The sequence below is a fragment of the Pteropus alecto genome, unplaced genomic scaffold (genome assembly GCF_000325575.1).
Source record: "Pteropus alecto unplaced genomic scaffold, ASM32557v1 scaffold7, whole genome shotgun sequence".
NCBI classification, from domain to species: Eukaryota; Metazoa; Chordata; class Mammalia; order Chiroptera; family Pteropodidae; genus Pteropus; species Pteropus alecto.
In genome coordinates, this window is record NW_006494614.1 from 36,099,018 (window position 1) to 36,120,091 (window position 21,074).

The 21,074-nt window shown below is 32.7% G+C and overlaps 1 protein-coding gene across 7 annotated transcripts in view; it reads left to right on the forward strand.

The window, feature by feature from the left end:
• Positions 1-21,074, forward strand: part of MUT (methylmalonyl-CoA mutase) — a 35,999-nt gene that overhangs the window by 250 nt on the left and 14,675 nt on the right. For 6 of the 7 annotated variants that reach the window (XR_003044492.1, XR_003044493.1, XM_025042907.1 and 3 more), the window contains exons 2-10: positions 3,099-3,523; positions 4,551-4,918; positions 7,780-7,937; positions 9,972-10,143; positions 11,379-11,627; positions 14,250-14,361; positions 15,440-15,555; positions 17,426-17,541; positions 19,018-19,149. Coding sequence is in view for 5 of the 7 variants with exons in the window: in XM_025042907.1 (XP_024898675.1) it covers positions 3,139-3,523; positions 4,551-4,918; positions 7,780-7,937; positions 9,972-10,143; positions 11,379-11,627; positions 14,250-14,361; positions 15,440-15,555; positions 17,426-17,541; positions 19,018-19,149 (1,808 nt within the window). In the remaining 2 variants the exon portion in view is untranslated. Of the gene's footprint in view, positions 1-83; positions 319-3,098; positions 3,524-4,550; positions 4,919-7,779; positions 7,938-9,971; positions 10,144-11,378; positions 11,628-14,249; positions 14,362-15,439; positions 15,556-17,425; positions 17,542-19,017; positions 19,150-21,074 lie in introns of all 7 variants that reach the window. The other variant, XM_015600380.2, reaches the window with a different exon arrangement.

Here is a 21,074-nt window from a genome sequence, read left to right on the forward strand (position 1 = left end):
CCTCTGTTCTCTATCCTCCCAACTTCCTTCTTCTTTACCTTCCTATTGTGACAGGATCCCGCTCTCCTCTACCTTATTCTTAGATATTGATTCTCCACCGACGAGTGAGGTCCTCGGGAGTTCGGAGGGACTGTTGGATAGAAGGTGCTTTTAACGCCTCAGGGGCCACGTTGCCATTTTCCCTGGTCACCCAATCTCCCTGAAATTCCTTTAGGCATGGGTCACTTCTTGTAAGATTCCAGACGGGTGCGTTTATTCCACATGTTTGTGTGAGGGTTTTTTTGTAAGAGGCGACGATACTTCAGTATACTGGCGGAGGTAGGTGAGAGGTGGAGTAAGACAGGTCTAAATTGACATAAAATTGAAAATTACTAGTTCTCAGTTTTATTTAGAGAACAGTCATTCAGAAGCTTGAAACCATGGATAGTGTATGTAAAGTTTTAATTCATTTGATGATTTTCTCCTAATGTTTACTGACTTATTCATGCTAATATTAAATTTAATTTGCATGCTCTATGTTGTCATCTCCAACCGAAATTGACTGAACGTTGGAGGTGGCTAGTTCTTGAATATTTATGTGAGCTACATGTAAACAGTCAAAACTTGAAAAGTTATTTGCTTTGCATGATGCTTCTTTGGATGCTTGAAGCCTCTCGATGGATCTTTTGAGAAAGTTTAAAAGTCCTGTTGCCATCAATAGTTGTGTTATCTAAAAACGATATTTATTTCCAGCCTTTACCAATTTGCCATACGGTTTTCAGGAAGTTACTTACGTAGAGCTCTTTTTAATCATTTATTCAGGTCTAAGAAAGCCTCATGAGTATTTTATGTGAAATAAATGTGATATTTCCTGTCTATAATATTGTCTCAGGTAGTTTTCAAATTACCTTTTATATCGTTATAATCCTAATGGTTCGTTTATAATACAATTGTTTTTCTTACCCACTTTTTAAACTAGTACATGTAGTGTATGGCTTACAAGAGGATGGATGACAAAGACCCTATGGATTTAAAAGAATAAAAATCATAATAGCTTTAAAAAAATAATGGGAATTGTTTTTGTTGTATTTCCATTTAGACTTTATGTACTTTTTACCTAGTCGAACATATTGTATTTACAATTTTTTATCCTGATTCTCTTAATGTTTTTTGAACCCGTCTCCTTTTTTTAAAGAAACTATGCATAACATTTTAAATTCTAACTTAAGTATAATATACTTACAAATAACTGCAGATATCATGCTTGTACAGTTTGACAAATTTCCATAAACTGAATACATCTACATAATCAGCATTCAGATCAAGATCATAACCTGAAAAGCTCCTCTCTTGCTCCCTTTCCGTATTAGTGACCATAAGTAACCATTCTTCTGACTTCTAACATCACATTAGATGCCTATTTTTAAAAAACATTTTAATAGCTACATAAAATTCTATCATTTGTATATACTATAATTTACTTAGTCATCTTACATTGTTGATGCTGTTTCTAAGTTTTATTTATTAGAAGTAAAACTATAGGGAACGTTTATGTAGTAACTTTCTCAGGAGTGGTGTTCCTCATTGAAATGGCACAATTGTTTCTGAGACTTTTAGTGCAGATTGCCAGTTTGTTTTCCGAAGTGGTTAAACCAGTTACTCCTACCCATGGTTTATGTCTTTTCACAACCCGCTAACAAAAGTTGGGTATTTTTATTTTCTTTTAAGCTTTACTAAGTTGAAATGGCATGGAAAATAGAATTTTAAGCTCACATTACTTATTGACTTATCTACTATAAAACACTATGGCATGGTATATATATTAATAAAATTTACATCTCGAAATCTTTTAAAATACTAGGTTCTAACAAATAGTAATTCAGGTGAACAGTTTATTGCTTTGCTGTGTGGCATTTTAATCAAGCTACTTTATTTCTTTATTTCTCTAGACCTTAATTTCTTCATATGTAAAATGATGAAATCAGACATAATCAGACTTAGACACCGAGTGTAGGACTCTGTGCTAGTTATAGGGAATATACAGCTCTAATGTCAGAACAGTGTATAGACTAGCATAGAAGATACATTTAATATAGAGAGAGATGTATATATGATGCTATATACATGTATTTATATAAATATTAAATAGATCTTAAATGTATTTTATATAAGCATAAGAAAGTAGTCTAATATATCGTCATGTGGGAGATTATAGATGTATAAACAGGGAAACAGAATACTGTAGATTATTGAGGCCATTCAGCCCAGCTTGTGGATTCAGGGAGAGGCTGTGAGTATGTATATTAGTTAAATGCAAGGATTTTGAAATGGGACTGCCTATGTTCAGATATTGGCTCTTTTGTGTCTCAGTTTCCTAGTCTATAAATGGGGATAGTAATTGTACCTTTTTCTTGGTTTTATTGTGAAAATTAAAATTGTTAAATTGTTACTCTCTATATAAATTCCTTAGAACAGTGCCTGGCCCATAGAAAGCCCTGCATATTGAAGATGATGAATTAACCAAAGTCATTCTAGGCAGGTGGAAGAGCAAGAGCAGGTCATAGAATTTTGCCATTTGCAGGGAACTGTGGGTAATTTAGTATTTCTAGAATACAAAATACATAGAGGACAAAGACAAAGATGAATCTAAGAAATAAACAGGGATCAGGTCACAGAGGGCTTGAATGCCTGTTTGTCTTGTTTACCACTTTTTTCTCCAGCACCCACCCTGATGCTTTTCATAAAGTAAGTTTTAAATGAAAACTTTTTGAATGGAAAACAATCAATTAGGAGTCTATATATTATATCATCTACATGATGCAGAGCCTTTGAAAAATCTTAAGAGAAGTGTGACATCAGAGTTGTATTGGTGTCAGTATGTGGAATAGATTAGAGGGGGCTAAGAATGGCCAACCAAGAGACTATTGAGGGAGAAGAATAGAATAATAGTAGTAGTGGAGAACAGGGGCCAAAGTTATAAAATATCAGGTACAGGAAGCAGGAAAGGAGAAGAGATGAAATCATACTATTATACCCTCTTCCTTCTCTTTTCTCACCAATAGTTCCCATTTTGCCTTTCTCTTGTAAATTAATAATATACACTGTGCTTCTTTTTCTAGGTCAGTTTTTGTTTCTGTTTGATGTTTTCCATGCTCCATCATGTTGAGGGCTAAGACTCGGCTCTTTTTGCTTTCACCTCATCACTTGAAGCAACTAAAAGAGTCATCAGTCTCCAGGGTTTTATGGCAGCGACTTCTACACCAGCAACAACCCCTTCACCCAGAGTGGGCTGTCCTTGCTAAAAAGCAGCTGAAAGGCAAAAATCCAGAAGACCTAATATGGCGCACCCCAGAAGGAATCTCCATAAAGCCCTTATATTCCAGCAGGGATACCAAGGATTTACCTGAAGAACTTCCAGGAGTGGAGCCGTTCACACGGGGACCATATCCCACTATGTACACCTTTAGGCCCTGGACCATCCGCCAATATGCTGGCTTTAGTACTGTCGAAGAGAGCAATAGGTTCTATAAGGACAATATTAAAGGTGAGATTTTAATATGAGATATAATATTTATAAGCAAACACTTTCTAATTTTGGCTTTTTCTGAGGGGAGGCTGGTTAATCTCTATATAGGTAATAGTCATTTTATAATTTTGTAGTTTGGATTATACTCTGAATAAAAGGAATGTTTTTCAACTTTCATGGTCAAAAGATAGGTGAGCCAGAATAACATACTGAATTCTTGAAAGCAAATACTTACGTATACATTGTGTACATTTGTATACAAAAGAAATTAGGTAAGGTGAAGTTGTATGAAGAAAAGAGACATCGGCTTATCCTTTGAGAAACTTTTAACATTGTTAGAATAGGAATCGGAGGAGAAAATGGTTTAAATGATGCCCAAAGAAAGTAATAAATAATAATATGGTACAAATATATTCAGTGTAATCTGGCATTCATTCTCTGAAAATCATACTTACTTTTTCTTTCTGATCTATAATAAAACCATATTGGTTGAATGCTAAACTTGTGGTTCTTTAAGTTTGTATTGGCCATAGAGGATTGAACTTATAATTAGTGTAGAATATTTTAGTTTTTCACATGATTTTTATAGTCGTTTCTCAGAATATTTGAATAGCCAAGACATCCTCTAATAACTATTAAATAAAAGAACAAAAATAAGTATACAAACATATAAATACTAAAATATGTTAACTATATATAAATAGCCGGATCTTTACGACTCTTAAAAATATTTCTATCAAAAACTGTTAAAGATTAAAAAAAAAATCCTCAGATGGACTTGAGATAAGTGAGATGTTTGGTTTTGTTCCTTTCATCCTTATAGCGAGTTCTGGAACTCAGTTCTTATATTTTAGCATATGGGAAACAACTGACTCTCAGGAAATAAAGTAGTTATATTTGTTTTGACACGTATGAGCACAAAAATATTTTTGTTATAAAAGTATACTATGATTAGATGAATCAACACTTTTACTAGTGATAGATAAATAAGTTATTTATCTGCCAGACTCTTTAATCCTACATTATTTTTTCTTTGTACATTTAGCCGGTCAGCAGGGATTATCAGTTGCCTTTGATCTGGCAACACATCGTGGCTATGATTCAGACAACCCTCGAGTTCGTGGTGATGTTGGAATGGCCGGAGTTGCTATTGACACTGTGGAAGATACCAAAATTCTTTTTGATGGAATTCCTTTAGAAAAAATGTCAGTTTCCATGACCATGAATGGAGCAGTTATTCCAGTTCTTGCAAACTTTATAGTGACTGGAGAAGAGCAAGGTGTACCTAAAGAGAAACTTACGGGTACAATTCAAAATGATATTCTAAAGGAGTTTATGGTCAGAAATACTTATATTTTTCCTCCAGAACCATCCATGAAAATTATTGCTGACATCTTCCAATATACAGCAAAGGTATACTTTGTGGTTATTATAAGTTTTTCTGTAGGTCTTTGAATGTGGGGAATTTTGTAAAATACCATAACCTAATTTGAATTTGGTAACTGAGTCGTAACAGCTGTAGTATAAAGTCAGGGTGTGGATTTTTTTGTTTGTTTTGTTTTGTTTTTGTGTGTGTATAGTTTTAGTTTTTAGTTTTTGGTCTTTAATGTAGTAATTTTATGGTCTGTCATTACCTGTAGAATCTGGACACTAGACATTTACTATTTTTTCTTTATCATTAAAATTTTTATTCTCTGATAATTGTTATAATCAGGGAGGGCTCATAATTTATACTTTACTTCTCTTTGGAGTTCACATTCAGTTGTGAATAGACACTGGTATGGAAAGGTGGAAATCAAAATATTAGCTTTATTTTTGCTAAAAACTAGATTAGAAGATATCACTTATATCTGCAACCACAACGAGGTCCCTAATAGTTCACCCCTGAATTAGGTTCATCTTCCCTAATCAGAGTGGTAGGAAAATAAGGATCTTATAGTGTTCTTATATTAACAGCAGTCCCTCCACAGGGAAATTAGAGCTTTATTTTCCTCTGAGTAATTCATGTGTATTTCCCCAGTCATTCACACTTTGCTTCTTGCTGGAAATGCTCTCCTTCTTACCAACTCTAAAGTTAGACCATTATTTCATAGTAAAGGGCAAATCTCTCCTCCACCACCAGACCTTTATCTCTTTCACCTTTTATAATTGCTATTATCTCAGAACTCTTGCAAGCATTGCCTACTCTCCTCATTTTATAGTTAGCCTTTACATTTTGCAATTTTATTTTCATACATTCCATCTGCCCATATGAATTGTATAGAATTGTACATTTCTATCACCTTTTCGATTTCAAGAACATGCACAGGAGAAATGCATTGAGCAGCATATGACAAACACAGATACACAAATAGCAGTAGCTTAAACTAAATAGGAGGCAGTTCTCTTACATGTAAAAGAAGTAAGGTGGGCTGTCAGGGACTTTGTTGTATGCAACCACCACAGTCATCAGAGTTCCAGTATCCTTTCATCTTGCTTTTTCTCTCTCATTAGTGTGCCAGCTCATGGTTAAGGAAGTTGGTGGGCCAGGTGTGTTTGTGTGAGGAAAGGGACCCAGCTCCTCTGATTAAAGGTGAATTTCCAGAAGGAACAACCCAAATTTCTACTTTATATCTCAATGGACATACACATGAACATAAAAGTTAGAATCTTAATCATTTTTAAATGTACAGTTCAGCAGCATTAAGTATATTCACATCGTTGTGAAGTCATCGCCACCATCCATCTCCAGAGCTCTTTTAATCTTGCAAAACTGAAATTCTGTACCTATTAAATAATAACTTTCCATTCTTCCCTTCCTCTGCCTCACTTCCCACATAACTACCATTCTAATTTCTGTCTATGAATTCAACTACTCGAAGTACCTCATATAAGTGGAATCATACAGTATTTGTCTCTTTGTGACTTATTTCACTTAGCATTAAGTCCTTAGGATTCATCCATGTTGTAGCATGTATCGGAATTTCCTTTTTAAAACTGAATGATATTTCAGTATTCTAGTATTTCTATTATTCTTAAAGAACTTTACTACGAGTTTGATAGAGAAGCACCTGTTGGTTTCCTTGCTTTTTATTTGTAGACTCCAAATATACTCAAGTAATATCTCAGTTCCGTGTAACTCACTCCCCATATTACTTTTGCGACGGAATATTTTTAAAGAGCTTTTGGTTAGTCATAAATAAAATATTTGCAAAGTGAAATACAGATAATTCATATCATATGCTAACAACAACTATTCTTTTTTTGTTGTTTTTTTGTTTTTTGTTTTTTTTTTTCCCCCGCGTACTGGCATAATACTAAGTAGTTTAGATGAATTGTTTCATTTAATCCTATAACTCCATGAGAAAGGTACCATTATTATCTGTATTTTATACTTTAGGAAACCTAGTGATAACAAGGTTAAGAAACTTGCCTACAGTCTCATAGCTAGTTAACTTGACAGCTAGAATTTGAGCACTCTGACTGCAGAGCCCATGTTCTTAACCACTGTATTGAGTTTCTGTTATTTATTTTTTATTATTTATGTGTGGTTAATTTTGGGGAAGGATAATAATTCTTTGGCTCTGCAGAATATTTGTGATATATGCTTTACCTACCATGAAATTTTAGGGGAATAGTGGAAATGCTATTTTTTAGTGGTTATGATAGAAAATCTGTCTGAAATATGTTTAGCATTAAATGTCATAGTAAATCAAACTGAAATCTTTGATTTTTAAGCCATATGTTTTATCCTATTTTCTTTCAATATACAGTACTAAGAATTGAATCATTTTCCTTTTTTCTTCCTGCATTTATTCATGTTCGATGACTTCATTCAAATAGTTAATAACTAGTAAATAATAATTAAATTTATACATCTTCAGCATATTAGCCCAAAGTTATGAGGCCTTAGAACCTCTCATGAGGTCGAAGTCATTGATTTTGAATTAAAGATGTCTTCATTCAGTTCTCAGGATAAAGATTACATTCCTGACCTCAGCCAGCTAATTTCGAAGTAAACTTTTCATGCTAAAGAATGGTTGGTGCAAATTCCTTTGTCTAGAAAAATAAAACGGGTTCAGTCCTTATGATGGTTCATTGAATCAGTCATTTAAATTGGAAAATGAATTAACTATAATAAAGTAAGCATTAAATATTTTCACTTAATATTATAAGCTACTTAGTATATTTGAGTTGAATATCATTTAAAAATAATACTGTCTTTTAGAAAGTAGGCTTAATAGAATCTTTTTGTATTTTTATTCATTGTGTTTTTTTGTTGTTATTTTATGTAGCACATGCCAAAATTTAATTCAATTTCAATCAGTGGATATCACATGCAGGAAGCAGGAGCCGATGCCATTCTGGAACTGGCCTATACTATAGCAGATGGATTGGAGTACTGTAGAACTGGGCTCCAAGCTGGCCTGACAATTGATGAATTTGCACCAAGGTAAGTAAATTAAACTCAAATATTGTCTCAATATTAAGAAAAGGCATAGGACCATTTTATGAGTATATAGCAAAATATATTGATAAAATGAATTTGTATACATAAATATTATACAAGATTCTATTATGTTTTATCTGAGTGATGAGGGAATAAACCAATACTGTTTATAATTAAAAATCAGAATTAAATTTGACCATAGTTCTTGGTAAATAAGAGGAATCATGTCTCCTGCTAAAAGTTGTCTCAGAGAACACAATTGACTGGCACATTTTGGCAAGTAATATTAAAATGTAAACATAATGTTTAAGGCAAATTTGCTTTTATTTTAATTTGTTCATTTTAAATACAGAAGCCATCTATTACATTTTATTATTTTTTTCCTGCTCCACTTATAAGTGCTTTAGAATGCAAATGCTATTAAAAACGTTTTTGTTTCAAAACAGCTTGTTGATAAAGTTGTATGAAAAACCTGAAACAAACTTAAATAAAGTCTGTGAAGTATTTAAATTCAGAGGTCAAAAATCAGTCCGACGAGCAATCACTTACGAAGCTTTTTTGCGGGCCAACCACTAGCTTCTATGCTAGGAATACAGCATGTGAAAAAAGTGGCTTCTGAACTCAGGGAGTTTATAGACCAGTGAATGCTCCTTATACCAGGAATTATGACAACAGTTCTCAAATTGTGGTCCAAGGACTCCTGGGAGTGACTAAAACCCTTTCCTGGGTCTTAGAGTCAAGACAGTTTTCATGATTATATTATCATTTTTCACTCTCATTCTCTCAAGAGTGTACAGTGGTGTTTTCCAGAGACTATATGACATGCGATGTTTTAACATTGAATGTAGAAGCGTATGTATTCCCTTATGCCACACATTAAAAAGATTTGCAAAAATCTAAAACAATGACTCTTATTATAATTTTTTATTTTAGAAAAGTATTATTTTTCATAAAAATGTTACTTATGTTAACATGTAGATTTAATATTTCTAAATGAATTAATATATAAAGTATTGATATATATTATCCAAATGAAAAAGTTTTCTTTAGTAATTTTCTTTTAGTAAGTTTTAGTATTAAAGAAATTTTAGTAATTTCTTTAATTTTTTCTTTTGGAAAAGTATTATTTTTCATAAAAATATTATGTTAACATGTAGATTTATTGTTATTTCTAAATGAATTAATATATAATATATTGGTAGATATTATCCAAAGGAAAAATTTTTCTTTAGTAATTTTTAAGATTTAAAGACATCTTAAGACCAAAATATTTTAGAACTGTTGCATTAAGAACCTCTACCAATTGTATATCAAGAATTTTTATTAAGTTTTAGTTTCTTTACTTGAGGCTCACCTTGTTTTATATAGGGATTCACAACCTTTGTGATTTAGACTCAGGCAAGTAACTTAAATGTATACAGGATATAGTTGTTGTGTTGGGAACAATTAGAAAAATATATGTCTAGACCAAATGAAATCATTCTTTTTTTAAAAAAGCTTTATTGCTATCCAAACAAAGCAAGTTTATGGTTTTAATTCCTTCGTAGGTGACCCCTGCCTTTGAGTATTCCTAAAATTATATATATATGTATATATACACACACACACACACACACACACACACAATATATCTATTCTTAAAAAATATATATATATATAAAACATATATTAAAACATATATATATATATGTTTTTAGAAAGTGAACACTTTTTTAAGGACACAAGAGGAGCTTCTTTCCTAAAGAAAATCAATTGTAAAGTGAATAACTCTTAACTGAAGCAAATAATCACAGCTATTTCTTCTATATGCATAAAACTGTACTTTTATATATTAGGTTTAAAGTTACTGAAGTATATATGCTTGATTTTAATTAATGAGACTGACGCGCTCCCTACTGTGCTAAGGAGGTGCTTAAGTTTAATTTAAGTTTTTTGAAATTAATATCTGATATTGTTTTTAATGTGGGATACAATTAGTTTTATTTTCCATTTTATATTAAGTATAATCAAATTCTGGACTTAACATTACTATTTTAGGTTGTCTTTCTTCTGGGGAATTGGGATGAACTTCTATATGGAAATAGCAAAAATGAGAGCTGGGAGAAAACTCTGGGCTCACTTAATAGAGAAAATCTTTCAGCCTAAAAACTCTAAATCTCTTCTTCTAAGAGCACATTGTCAGACTTCAGGATGGTCACTTACTGAGCAGGTTTGTATATAATTTAAAGTGAAGAATTTTAATGAAGTCTCTTTTTTTTCTAAGCAACGTGGCAAAATCGAGAAATAAATTTAAGAACCTATCTGCTAATATTTGAAAAATCATAATTATTCTGAAGCATAATTCATACTTGTTTGTTTTTACACATAACAAATGAATAAAATTGGTTCCCTCTAGTGGTTAACAATATGAAACCATTTAAATCAGCTTACATGTGCTGCTTTACTTTTTTAAAAGTGAAAAAGAATGTGATGAGGAAGAAGTACAAATCATAATTTAATAAATATAGTCAAATAATTTTAAGAGTTAAAATTCATAACATAAAGCTGCCTAATTAAATTTGTTTTTATACATACTTTTTTTATTATAGTTATATGTTTAAATAAGCATGCCTGTAAACAGACCATTAAAAAATTGTCATTACTTGAGTAACTTGTTTTAATTTCATTCTATTAAAAATGGTATGGTGATTCTTTTAACATGCATTTCCTTTACATATTAAAATATTTTGATACATTTAAAAATAATTTATAACTTTAAAATTAGATTGCTTTATACATTTAAAGGTGAATAAAAACTGACGTACTCCATATTAAATATAACTATGTTCTTATAAATGGAGAAGTATAGATTTTAGGGTTGGAAGGAACGTTAATAATCGTTTTTGTCTTAACCTCCTCATTTTTCAGCTAAGGAAATTGTTCAGAAAGGTCCAATGACTTGCCCAAATCACAATTAGGAACACAGTAAACTAGAACCCAGATTTCCTATCTCAGTCCATTATTCATCTGTTTTATTAATAATTTATTAATAATCATTTATTGAGTGACTGTTTTGTGTACATCCTTGTGATAGGTACTTCAAGGTATACAAAATAATTAGGAGAAAGTTAATTATGAAATGGATATTATGATCTAAGTAGACAAGGATACATTCATGATATACTTAGAGAACAAAATTTAAGCAATACAAAAGTAAAAACAATAAATGTTTCATATTTCAGGGATTAAAGAAGCGATATTTTAGTGCCTAAACATAGACTAGACACTTTGATTCTTAATTCTAAGTCTGGTTCATTTACTCATTTGTCTAAATTTATTTGATATTCTGAAGCCTAATATAGACATCGGCAAAGAAAGTACGCAGTAGCCACATTTAATCGTATCTTTCTTTATAGCTATTATATATATTAACTGCTGCCTTTTTTTTCCTATCAAATACTTTAGGATCCTTACAATAACATTATTCGTACCACAATAGAAGCAATGGCGGCAGTGTTTGGAGGGACTCAGTCATTGCACACAAATTCTTTTGATGAAGCCTTGGGTTTGCCAACTGTAAAAAGTGCTCGAATTGCCAGGAACACACAAATCATCATTCAAGAAGAATCTGGGATTCCTAAAGTGGCTGATCCTTGGGGAGGTTCATATATGATGGAATCTCTCACAAATGATGTTTACGATGCTGCCCTGAAGGTCAGTTTCTTCTCTTTGAAACTTTGCTTTCAAGATTTACAGGTTTATAAAGATTTATATTTTGATTTATAAATCAATTATTTATAGATTTATAAATCAAATTATGTATAGGTTTATAAATCAAATTATTTATAGATTAATAAAATGAGAGACAAGGGGAATTTGAGATTTGACTTTATAGTATTTGATACTGAAACTTAATTTAAAATACATGTGCATTTGTGTTATTTTGTTTAGAGTTAAAAAGACAACCAGTACTAAAAGGCTTAAAAAACAGTAGTCCTCTGTGCTCCACTTACTTTTTTCCGCTTCTTTGAGTTAGCTACGTCTTTTGTTTTTTTCTCCACATTTTAGAATCACAATTGACCCTTAAACAACATGGGATTGAACTGCACAGGAACACTTATACGTGGATTTTTTTCAGTAAATATGCAGTTGGTCTTCCACATCCCGAGTTTTGCATCACCAGCTGGGAATCCGAGGATGCAGAGGGCCGACTACATGTATTGTTCTAGGCCATTTTAGATAAGGAACTCAAATATCGGTGGATTTTAGTATCTGGGGGAGGTCTAGGAATGATACCCCGCCCTACCCGGATACTGAAGCATGGCCCTAGTTAAGTTTTGGGGGAATCAAAAGTTATACGTGGATTTTCATCTGCACGGGGTTGGTGTCCCTAACTTCTGTGTCGTTTAATGGTCAACTGAAATGTATATACTGGTTTAACTTTATCAATTTTAGACATTATCTATTCCTTTGCTAGTCTGATAGTTTAGTATTTTAGCTGATTCGTATCCCTTTTCCCCTCGTCCCATACTACCAATATAATTATATCTCAATATCAGTTTTTCCTAAAGTCTACTAATGTTCTCATTTGATTTAGAATGGTTTCTCTCTAGACCATTGCTGCATTACTGTCCTTTCACTTCCCTTTGCTGTTATCCTGGGAATTGCTTTTACTCTCTGCTGTGTTAAATCTGTATCCTGAATCCTGACTATCTCTGTTGATTTATCCCTTCTTATTAAATCACATCTCATAGGAACTTCCTAAAAATGGTGCATGAGAGAGTAATTATTTGAAACTTTAGATATTTGAAAATGTCTTTGTTCTACTCTTGTATTTGACTGATGGTCTGAGTTTGAAATTATTTTCATTTGGGAGTTTATAAGCACATCTCTAAGCATTGATCTATTTTTCATTCTAGCTTTTTATTCTAGCTTCCAATATTTCTGTTCAGAAATCTGATGCCATTCTTACTCAGAATCTGTCTTTTTGGAGGTTTCAGGATCTCTTCTTATTTTTGTGTTGATGTATCTTTTTGTGTATAGTTCCTCCATTGTACTAGACCTTTTTCATCTTTTCCCTTTTCATGTTCTTATAGCACTGGGAAATTGTCTTGTATTATCTTGAAGAGTTGTCCATTTAAAATTTAAATTAAATATAAAATTAAAAAATTTGAAACAATTTTAAGTACTTTAAAATTCATATATCATAATTTTAATTTCCAAGAGCTTATTTTTGTTTTCTAATTTCCCTCTTGTATGTCATACTACTTTGTTTCATTAATATAGACTCTCTTCTTATTTTTCTGAGGATATTTTACTTTTGAAGCTTTTTTTACATTCTGTATTATCTGTTTACTCTGTGTGCCTTTTGTCTTTAGTCTTATTATTCAGAATGCAGGTTTTTATTTCAGTAAGACATCTTACCATTGCCTCTCTCCATACGTGGTGTTTGATAGTGCGTTGCCTCTCTAGTTCATTTTCTGCAGACAGTAAATTTTGCTTCTCCAGACAGAACTGGAGAGTGGTAGTTGCAAATTCTTACGTAGTCCCCCTCTTTTTAGCTTCCTATCTTACCTTTGACTTCTTTTGAATCCAATACAGATTCCTCTTTCTTAAATTCTTCAGAGGAAAGCAAGTTTGACATTGCTCCTTTCTACTAAGTCATGTACTATTCCACCATCTATTTTCCACCAATTCATTTATATAGAAGGCTGTTATTAAAAGTTTAGATGGTTCCTGTTGCTCAAATCAAAAGTAAAATTGCATTTTGAAATCTATTTTTTAAAGAGTTTATTTATGTAACTATGAAAGTTTTATTTATGTAACTAAAAATAAAGATTAGAGAATTGGTGTTATCTTTAGTTCTCTCCCAAGACTTGCGTGAGAGGTTTTATTTTCCAGAATATACTTGTTAGTTTTTCTGTTGTCTTTTCAAACAACTTTAAGCATAGAATTTCTTTCTTTTTTTAAAATTGAGATATAATTGACGTATAACATTGTATTAATTTTAGGTGTACAACATAATGATTTGATATAAGTATATGTTGTGAAATAGTTCCAGAATAAGTTTAATTAACATCCATCACCACACATAGTTAAAAAATTTTTTGTGTAAGAACTTTTTGAGATCTCCTTAGCAACTTTCCAGTATATAATACAGTATTATTAATTGCAGAATTTTTAATTAATGCTCTTGATGTTAATTTTTTTATGAATCTTTAAATATACCACTAAAATAATTTAATATTGGTAATTATGTAACATAAGAAAGTTGCATAGTTTATAAAAATATATTCACATGTGCTTCTCATTTTATTAATCTGTTTTCCTTATTAGCTCATTAATGAAATTGAAGAAATGGGTGGAATGGCTAAAGCTGTAGCAGAGGGAATACCTAAACTTCGAATTGAAGAATGTGCTGCCCGAAGACAAGCTAGAATAGATTCTGGTAGGATAGAGTTGAAAAGTTTATATATGAATTCCAGTATTTAAAATAAATATTAATTTCTGTTTGATGATAACGTGCATAGTTAAAAAAAACAGAAATGACGGAAAAATGAAACTGGGTAAAATGTTTCTCATCTAAATCTATCTATTTTTCTATTTATCTATCTCCGTGTTTGAATTTTTTGTATACATGGATGCACATGGGCAAGCACATGTACAAAGAATACAAAGTTTGTATGGAGGTATGCCCATTGTGTATATGTACTTGTGTGTGGGTGGGAATCTTCAACATTTTGAAGAAGACATGATTATTGGTCATTGTACTCTGCGTTGGAGTATTTATTCATTTGTTTGGTCAATATTTTTTTAGTCTTAGGATTTTGAGACACCATACTATGATTGGGCATATAACTGTTAATAAGACAGGCATGATTTCTCCACCCATAGAGCTTATATTTTAGTAAGAGTGACAGGAAATGAATAAGTAAAAAGTAAATAAAAATAATTATAGATTTTGTTAAGTTTTTTGAAGGAAGTAAGAAGGCATATAATCTGGGGTAGGGGTGGTAGAATGTCTTTTGATAGATTAATAATCTAGAAGTTTGAGGCAAAGTATATTCTTTATCATGTTAAGGAAATGTCTTTGTAATTTTGGTTTATAGATAGATTTTAAAATATTTTTTGTTTAAAAGCAATTGGCCACAGAAAATTCAAGAAAATATTAGAAAACCTATTAGGTGTTAATTTGCTACCTTATAAATCTTAGATGGGAGCTGCTATTAGTGTTTTGATTTTCACAAGTGTTAGAATAGAGTTCATCAAAAACTCTGGAAAAGCATATTGTTTAGAAGAATAATAAAAACCTGCCCTTAGAGATTCTGATATATACCTGTTCTTTCTCTTCTCATCCCCATCCTATACTGGGATTTGCTGATCTATACTGAAGTTTTATTAAGAGTTAAGAGTACTACTTAAAAATATTAAACTTACAAGGAAAATACATGATGATCAGATTATTACTATTAGGCAATTTTTTGTGAATTGAATCTACATATTATTTTCCTCTGGGAAATTAACAGGTTCTGAAGTAATTGTTGGAGTAAATAAGTACCAGCTGGAACAAGAAGAACCTGTGGATGTTATGATGATTGATAATACTTCAGTGCGTAACAAGCAGATTGAAAAACTTAAGAAGGTAATAATAGCTATCATTCTATATTCCTAGTACTGGCTAAGCCCTTATATTGTCCTGCTTAATCCTTAACAACAACCTCATGAGGTGAGTATTATTTCCCTTCATTTTAAAGATAAGGAAACTAAAGATAAGGGAGATTGAGAAACTTGGATAAATAATTGAATAACCAAGACTCAAATCTAGGGCTGTTGACATCAAAAATTCATGTTTTAAATTATGATATCTACCACTGGGGAACTTCTATGTTATTAAAACCACACCATATTAATACCTCCCATAATTTACAGATTAGAAATGAGGCTTAGATGATTATGTAACTTACTGAAAGTTAAAAACAAAATAAAGTTCAGAGTCAGTATTTGAACCCAGGGCTTCTCATGGCAACTTATTGCCGCTAGACCATGGTTTCTGATACAACTATGAATCATTTGCCTTCTGTTTTGTTTTCTTATTTAATTAAAATGTATTTGGTAGTGCTTTAGTAAGTTACAGTTTATAATGAACTATATTTATTTTGATGGAAACTAAAATACTGTCTTTCCTTTTTATTTCCACTTTTTCACTGAGGTGATCTAAATTATATGAAATAACTAAACTAGATAAAACATTAATTTATACTGTTATAACCTATACATTTCTATTTTATGAAGCTACCTTGGTCTCTTAATCTCTGGCTTTTGTAATTACTGCTATTTCTAAGGCAGGAAACTTGAAATTCTTTAATGGCTTTTCTCTGTTTACTTTCCCTGTGATTGTTTAAGATAGGAACTACCCTCCACCCAACCCAGTTCAAATGTTTTTTAAAAATCTGATAGACTTTGTCCAGTTATATCGAATGCATAACTATTGTCTTTTTTTTTTCTGTTAGAGTTATGGCAGATGTTTGCTGATATTTTCTCTTTCACCTTCACAAAAGCCTCAATATTTATTATGTTTGGGAAACCTTTTTCTCTTTTATACTTAAGGCTTTTATTAACTCTATACCCTCAAGCTTGAGGAGTTCCATTTACAATAAGTGATGATAAACCATATTTCAGGCAAGAGAGAGAAATTTAATAATGGAGTTGGATTTTTCCTTGCTCTTCATATAAATTTTCTGGTCCACCTTTGCTTATAGATGCTATGTAATTCTAGTAACATCTTGAGCAGTATATTTGAACTTTTATAGGTGGTGAAAACTTGTTAAAAAATGGATTTTAGATAACTTTGTTTAGACCGGTTGTTGGCAGAGCAGAGCAGAGCAGAGCAGAGCTAGGACCTGAGGGTAAAAGTTTTTGACATGCTTTTCATTGTCTTTCTTTTTTGGCAATATTTCTCATGATCTTTGTCTCTCTGTCTCTCTGTTTCTCTGTTTCTCCACGTGCCATGCCCCCCCCCCCACCCCGAGATTATCTTTAAATACAAAAAATAACAATATGCATACATAGTATTACTAAAAGATTGTTAATTAGCTAAGAGAAACTTAAAATGCAACTAAACTATTCTCTAAATTGTAATCTTTTTTCTTCTTGTCACTGTAATCTTTAGTGTGCCTTTTAAGTTCTTAATATAAAAGAGCCACTTGTTTTCAGTGCTTTGCTACATTAGAAAAGCATGATTATCATTGTCTTCACTTTTGATTTATCAAGGTTATACAAAATTTAGCATTATTTTAGGAAGTCCTTAAATGTATATGGAATGTGTAGGTGAGTAAATTAAAGGAATATCAGAACTAGGATATATATTCTCTTCTTTTTTTTTTTTTTCCTTTTGTTTTTGAGGTTAGAATTATGGAACAATTTCTACGTGATATATATCAGGGTCTAATCTCCTCATCTCTGTTTTAGTCTCTATTCACTTAAATTGTCCTTTTCCTTGACTTTTCCCTAAGGTCAAATCTAGCAGAGACCAAGCTTTGGCTGAACGGTGCCTTGCTGCGCTTACTGAATGTGCTGCCAGTGGAGATGGGAACATTCTGGCGCTTGCAGTGGATGCAGCTCGTGCAAGGTGAGGATATGTAAGTCTGGAGATTTCCAGACAGAAGTTGACCAGTTTAGCTTTTCAGAGTGTATTAAAATAAAAGGTTAATCCTATAAACCATGTTATTCTAAAATAAAATATTAGAAATGAAATGAAGTCTTGTTTTCCTTAAACATCTGTGCATTTCAAATATGCATATATTTTGAATGGACTATATTAATACTTGTTTGTTTCCCTGAGGCTCAGGATATTTGACACTACTGTAATGAATCCATGTCACTGATTTACAGGTTGAAGTTCGATATGCTTTCAAGAATAGAGAGACATTATGTTGGACAGTAAGCAAACTTGCCCTTTGTCCAGAGGTAGATTATATGTCTGTCTTTCAAGGCTATTCACTATATAGACATCTTTGAAGACATAATCCAGAATAAAGGGCCATCACTGTTTTGCCGTGTAGAAAAGCGAGTGACCCACAGAAACTTTCCCCCCAATATATGATGATGTCACTAAATAAATTATTTTTGCTTTTAGTATTTTTGCTTAAGATAACGAACTTTTCAATATGTTTTTAAAAGTGTTTAATGGGTAAATAGTGTGTGGGTTGGTTTTTTTTCAGTTTTAATTTCTTAAGTACCATGACTCATCTGCTTAAAATCCTCCAACGGTCTCCCATGCCTTTTAAATTAAAACTTAATCTTACCATGGCCTGCAAGTCCATGATGGATATGACTTGCCTACCTCTGAACTATTATGCTGTGTCCCCAATATCTTTCTTTTTAGAATACAAAACATGTTTTATGACCTCTCAGAGACTTTGCATTTAGTGGTTCCTTTTTCAAATACTCCCCCCCTTATATTCTCCTTCTTATCATTTAAGTCTTAGTGTAAAAGTCATATCTTCATATCTTCAGTATCCTTAAAATAGCTTTCCTAGCTACCCCACTCCATTTTTTTATTTTAGTGTCTTCATAGTACTTATTGCCATATGAAATTATCTTATTAATTTGTTTGCGTGTATATTATTTATAGTTTGTATCCTCTGACTAGAAGATAAGCTCTATAAGAGCACGTACCTTTTTTTTTTTCAGTTTTATATATCAGCGTATCTCACTCACTCTATATTAGTACTCAGTACATGTTGATTGAATTAATCAAATAGATGGAATATGCTAAAATATTTACTTTTCATCAAAAAATATCAGTGAGAGTCTTGCTCTTTGCCCATTTATGTTGTTGTGCTGGATTATTAAGTAACCTTTAGATGTTTATATAGTTTTTAGATCCGTCATTTTTTTCTTTGACAAATTTTGCAAAGCCATCTTAAAATAATTTCTATTAATATTCCGAGGAAAGATGCTTCCGTGAATGCAGTAAAAAACTTATTTAGATTTTTGACAGCCTACTTTTTACTTAAAATGTCTAATTAGATTGAATATTAATGTAAATAAATATTTTTATCTCAAATAATGATGTTAATAGAACTGCCATGTAATATTTTAGGTGTACAGTTGGAGAAATCACAGATGCCATGAAAAAGGTATTTGGTGAACATAAAGCTAATGATCGTATGGTGAGTGGAGCCTATCGCCAGGAATTTGGAGAAAGTAAAGAGATATCATTTGCTATCAAGAGGTGAGATTTCTTAAACCAGAATGTCATCTCTTCTGTTATTATAATCCCCATGTATCTATTGTGGGCTTAATTTTTTCACATACCTCTTGGAAAATATTTGAAATGACTTTCTTGTTAGCCTGTAGTTTTACTAAAATAATATTTAGAATTTTCACCATAATCCCCTTGAGGAGTTTCTCATTTCAAACAAATAATTGTTTAAATAACAACTCTGATATTACTTCATCTCCTCCAGGTACTTAAATTTCATTCTTATTACTCCAGTACATTTTCATATTTTCTTAAGTTTATTTACATTAATTGCTCACATAATTACAAAAATATTAATATTTCTATTTGAAAGTAAATATTTGATTGCCTTCTATATGCATAAATTGAAATCAGTCTTCAATGATCTGACAATAATAACACTGTCAAACATGATTTGGAAATATAAATTAATATAAATTGACCATGCTTCTCAAGTGTGAGAAGTAGCTTCCTTATGATTGGTTTTCTCAAACTGCATAATAAATTTACCACTAATTTCATGTGAGGTATAAATTTATTGATTTAAGTATGTAAGTATTTTGATTATACATTGTTACAAGACACATTTCAGTTAGCTTGGGGGAATTCACACTTGTGAAGGATCGGTGAGATATGGACAGTTCAAAACAGCTAATGAGGGGGAAAATGGCATAAATGATAGATGCTCTGTTCATCCCTCTGTCAACCAAATCAAAGTTGTGATGGAAACAAGGAGCAAACAGCAAGGAAAAATCACCTGGGATCTAGAGGAACAAGCTATACAACTAGGGAGAAATACAAGAAATCACCCTGCAATCGCAGAAGGTAGGACGGGCCGAGGACGCAGGGTTGCCAGGTCTCCAGTGGCTAAGACAGAGGCTGTGGCAGCGGCAGCAGCGGAGGCGGACGCTTCTTAAAGGGGCTGCATTTATGAGCGGATTTTTGCGGTGATGGACTTGCTTGCTCTGAGTACCGGTGCCGATTCAGCTGTGTAAGGGGGCACCAGGGACTGACAGGGAGACATTGTTGGAGTGAGGGCCGAGGTGAGACTTGCTCCATACAGAAGTGCCGGCGGTGTCCATTATTCCCTGTTGAGCCCTCCCCCATCCCAGGGTGCGGACACAGCACTGCCAAATCCCTCAGGTAATCAAACTGGATAACAGAGGTCGCTCTGCCCAGAGGATTCTCTGAAATCCCGCCTACCCCAACTCAGTCCCACCCAAGCCACATCCAGGTTTATCCTCAGCGAGTCAAGTGCTCCTTGCTGAGCAGCGACTAGACTCACACTGGAAGCAGCTGGCCTCAGTTTCTGGTGTGGCCTTTTGAGGCAACTATAAGCACAGCATCTGTGGATTGCTTGCTTAATCTTAACAGGTGGCCTCGGAGGGGCAGAGGCTTGGGCTAAATTTGGCCTGCGCTGAACCCCTCAGGACTGTGCCACTGGACACCTACTTCACAAATCCACACTAATAAGACCGAGAGGCTTAAGAGCTTTGCTTAGTACATAGAAACAGACACAGAAAGGCGGACAAAATGGGAAGACAAAGAAGCAGAAATCATATGAGAGAACAGAATAGAGATCCAAAAATAATGGAGTCGAGTAATCTAACAGATGCGCAGTTCAAAACACTGATTATAAAGATGCTCAGTGAACTTTTGGGAAGTGTAGATAAATTGAGTGAAAATTTCAATAAAGAGATAAACATAAAAATGGAAGTGAAAATTATGAAAGTGAACCAGTCCGAAATGAAGGACACGTTATCTGAGATGAGAAGTATATTAAATGGAATAAACAAAGTGAATAAAGAAGAGAATCAAATGGGATGTGATTCCATAGTGTAGCGGTTAGCACGTCTGCTTTACACGCAGAAGGTACTGGGTTCGCCCCCCAGCGGAGCCATGGTTCATGGTCTACG